The sequence below is a fragment of the Aptenodytes forsteri genome, unplaced genomic scaffold (genome assembly GCF_000699145.1).
Source record: "Aptenodytes forsteri isolate BGI_AS27 unplaced genomic scaffold, ASM69914v1 Scaffold193, whole genome shotgun sequence".
In the NCBI taxonomy this organism is placed as follows: Eukaryota; Metazoa; Chordata; class Aves; order Sphenisciformes; family Spheniscidae; genus Aptenodytes; species Aptenodytes forsteri.
The window spans coordinates 17903826-17907387 of NW_008795405.1; the positions used below are offsets into that span (position 1 = coordinate 17903826).

At 47.3% G+C, this 3562-nt stretch overlaps 1 protein-coding gene across 1 annotated transcript in view; it reads left to right on the top strand.

The window, feature by feature from the left end:
- Positions 1 to 3562, top strand: part of KIF26A (kinesin family member 26A) — a 66453-nt gene that overhangs the window by 59202 nt on the left and 3689 nt on the right. The window contains 1 exon segment of the mRNA XM_019472475.1: positions 12 to 235. Within this exon segment, the coding sequence (XP_019328020.1) occupies positions 12 to 235 (224 nt within the window).

Here is a 3562-nt window from a genome sequence, read left to right on the forward strand (position 1 = left end):
TCCACCAGCAGACATGGCAGTGACAACAGCAGCGTCCTAAGTGGGGAGCTGCCGCCGGCCATGGGGAGGACGGCTCTGTTTTACCACAGCGGGGGCAGCAGTGGCTACGAGAGCATGATTCGGGACAGCGAGGCCACCGGCAGCGCCTCCTCGGCACACGACTCAATGAGCGAAAGCGGGATGTCGTCGCCGGGCCGGATGAGGAGCCTCAAGTCCCCCAAGAAACGATCAACAGGTAACAAATGAAGGGGAAGGTGGCCAGGTGTCCACTGGTGCTCCACTGCATCCCTGAGGATGAGGGGTTTTCATGGTGTCTCTGACAGAGGGAGAGGCAGTTTGGGGGAAACTCAAAGCAGGGAGGTGGACTGCCTGCATGTGCTTGCGTGTGTGCACGTACCGCTGTGACAGCAGCTACTTGTCATTTATTTCACTTCAAAGCTGCAGGTGTGACACAGGTGCTGCGGCGGAGAGGGCAAGAGAGGCGCCGGGTGCCCCGGGGCGCCGGCAGCCTCCCTGCGAGGGAGGAGGCAGCAGATGGCCGCCAGCAGATCGGGAGACGTTCCTTCCTCCCTCAGCAGCGTAGGCAGCGAGCGCGGCATCAGGGCGGCCCAAACTAGGAGGGTGTTATGGGTGGGTTGGGAAGAGTGAGGGTGCTGGGTGGGCACTGATGAGTTTTTGTGAGGATCAAGTGAGTGTCAAGGAAGACCGGTGAGAGAAGGGCAGTGAGGAGAGGAGGAGCTCTGCTGCCAGGCGTCTGTGAGGGAATTTCAGTGAGATGGGCTGGGACTGTAGTTTGGAAACAAGGGAATAGGCCTGGAGGGGAGGAGAGTGTTTGTGAATTAATGAGGATTGCTGAATGTGCGTTAGATTACCCACAGGTAAGGCTTAGGGGCAGAGCAGTAGGGTGCGTACGTAAGATGCGGCGACTCTTACGTTAATGCTACCAGCTAATTGCAAAATTATTGTATTGCACTGTAATAGTGTTTTTATAAAGAAATTTTAGAGCGTACATGTGGATACTATGAGCAATAGGAAACCGACTGGGGGGAGTTGCTCAGAAGAGGTAGCTCCAGCTCATGTACTGTGCCAAGGCAGACATGTCTGACCACACCATACAAAGGTGGGTGTACAAGAGCCAGGTCCCCTTTCCTGCTCTCTGGTGCCTTTCCTTATTGCTTTCGCAGGTGGTGCTCATGTAAGTGCCACTAGTTGTAGCCAGGTTCAAAATCAGGCTCATATGACTGCTGTTACAGTATTCATTTTTACTGATCTAGGTTGAAGTCCTGTAGTATCGTAAAGAATCGGTGGCAATCGGTGCCATGCAGCTAATGACCAGCAGCCTCATTCAGCAAGCTAAGCATACCGATTGTTGGAAATACAGTAGGAACTAATATCAGCAATGCGCTGAATCTGAGCTTTTGGCTGGAAAGCGGTAATTATTGCAATCCCTGTAGACACCCATGATGCTCGATTCTGGCAGTAAAACCAAATGAGTTAAACTGACTTAGATCTCATGGTGCTTTCTGGTCAAAGCAACTGAGTTGCTTCAGCAGGTGATAAATCATTTTGGAAACTTAGTGCAATATTTGCTGCAGTTCTCTTTCCATAGCATATCAACCTCTTAAACCTTTCCTACAAATCAATATTAACAGCTGTATAAGTTGCACACATATTGAGAAGGCATTACCCACTGATGGATTTGTATTTGTTTTTGCCCCAGGAAACGCTTATAAGGTCTTTAAAAATGACGAACTATTTCTTTTTCCAATTGAAATTGCTCTATGTCAGTAAATTATGTATTACTTTTTTGGAGTGCTGTAGACTCAGAGATAATAACGTGTTTTATACATGAAATGAGGTTTCCTAGGAAGTTCATGAAGTATTTCTTACAAATTTCTTACAAATGGCCTAAAATATATTGTAATCTTTGCAAACTGTTAGAGATTCTTGGAGTAGCTTAGGTTGCTCCAAACTGTGTTGGAGTCATGCAGTCTCTGGATTTAAGGACAGGTCCTACTCCCATGTATGTCACTGGAAACCTTGTCCCCTTATCCTTTAACTTCATCCTTGGAGAAATGACGTTGACCCTGGCTGGTACAGTGAAAGGATATGAAGTTTGTCTGCTTAGTATATGTGTTTGACTGCATCTGTTCGGTGTCCTCTTCAGAGGGATGCTGCTGTCACCAAAGTGGTTACAGGATCAGAGTTACAGTGGGTGATTTCAGCAGGCAGGACTATAATGGTGATTCAGGCTAAATGAATTGGGGTTGTGAGAATGATGAACAGGTGTTGTAGAATGAGAATCAAGTCTTCCCCTTTCCAAAACATTCCCATTGTGATTGTTCTTGTTACTTAGAAATCGGCAAGGATGCAATGAAGAATTAGGGATGTTTTTCTTAAGAATATGTAAAGCAGGTAACTCTTCAGGTATCTATGGAGGTGTATTGCTTTGGGGGTACCTGCTGCGATTTTGTCTCTGTTTCATGTTGAAGATTGTGACAGGGCTTACCTGACAGCCTTAACTTGCACTTCACTCTCCTGTAGAGGTCTCAGCCCAGAAGTTATTTTGGCAGCACTGTCTCACCTGTTTGATGTGCTCGCTTTTGTAAGAAGACCAGAAGAAAAAATACGCCTTACCTCTGAGTTGACTTTCAATAACAGGAAGAAATTAGGCACTAAATTTATTGTCACCAGTCACCCAAAAGCTGCTTATACTTACTGCTACCATGTGACATTTCAGCTTGTTTCTGGTGGCCTTCAGCCCTCCTTATTTACCTAGCGATTGGACTGCAGCCTTGTTAACATTGCCTGACCAGCTCTATGCATGTACTCATCCTTGACACATGTAGTGTAAAGGTCAGCCTTTTAGAGAATGAAGAAAGACTTACAATTGCAAAAAATGCTGGACACCAAAGTGCCAACTCTTGTATACAAAAGTACCAGCATTTTTGAAGGACTTAAGTCAGTCTCTGCTTCATGAAACTTGAGCCCTAGCAGATGTATCAAGGTGGCAGTATGCTGTTTATAAATCCGGGAGCCCTCCTGTTGAGGAATTGGTGAGTTTTGTCATGCGCTGAGCTTCTGAGTGCCGGTGCAAATCGGTGGTGATAGGCCTCGACATTAGAGGTGGCTCAAATTGCAGCTTGGTTGGTTGCTGCCTTCTGAATGCCTCCTAATCCCACAAAGTCATTGACAACTGCTGGTATTTAGCACCTTGTGGTGGGTTGACCCTGGCTGGATGCCAGGTGCCCACCAAGCCGCTCTATCACTCCCCCTCCTCAACTGGACGGGGGAGAGAAAACATAACGAAAGGCTCGTGGGTCGAGATAAGGACAGGGAGAGATCATTCACCAATTATCATCACGGGCAAAACAGACTCGACTTGGGGGAAATTAGTTTAATTTATTACCAATCAAATCAGAGTAGGGTAATGAGAGATAAAAACTAAATCTTAAAACACCTTCCCCCCACCCCTCCCTTCTTCCCAGGCTCAACTCACTCCCGATTTCTCTACCTGCTCCCCCTCAGTGGCGCAGGGGGACGGGGAATGGGGGTTGTGGTC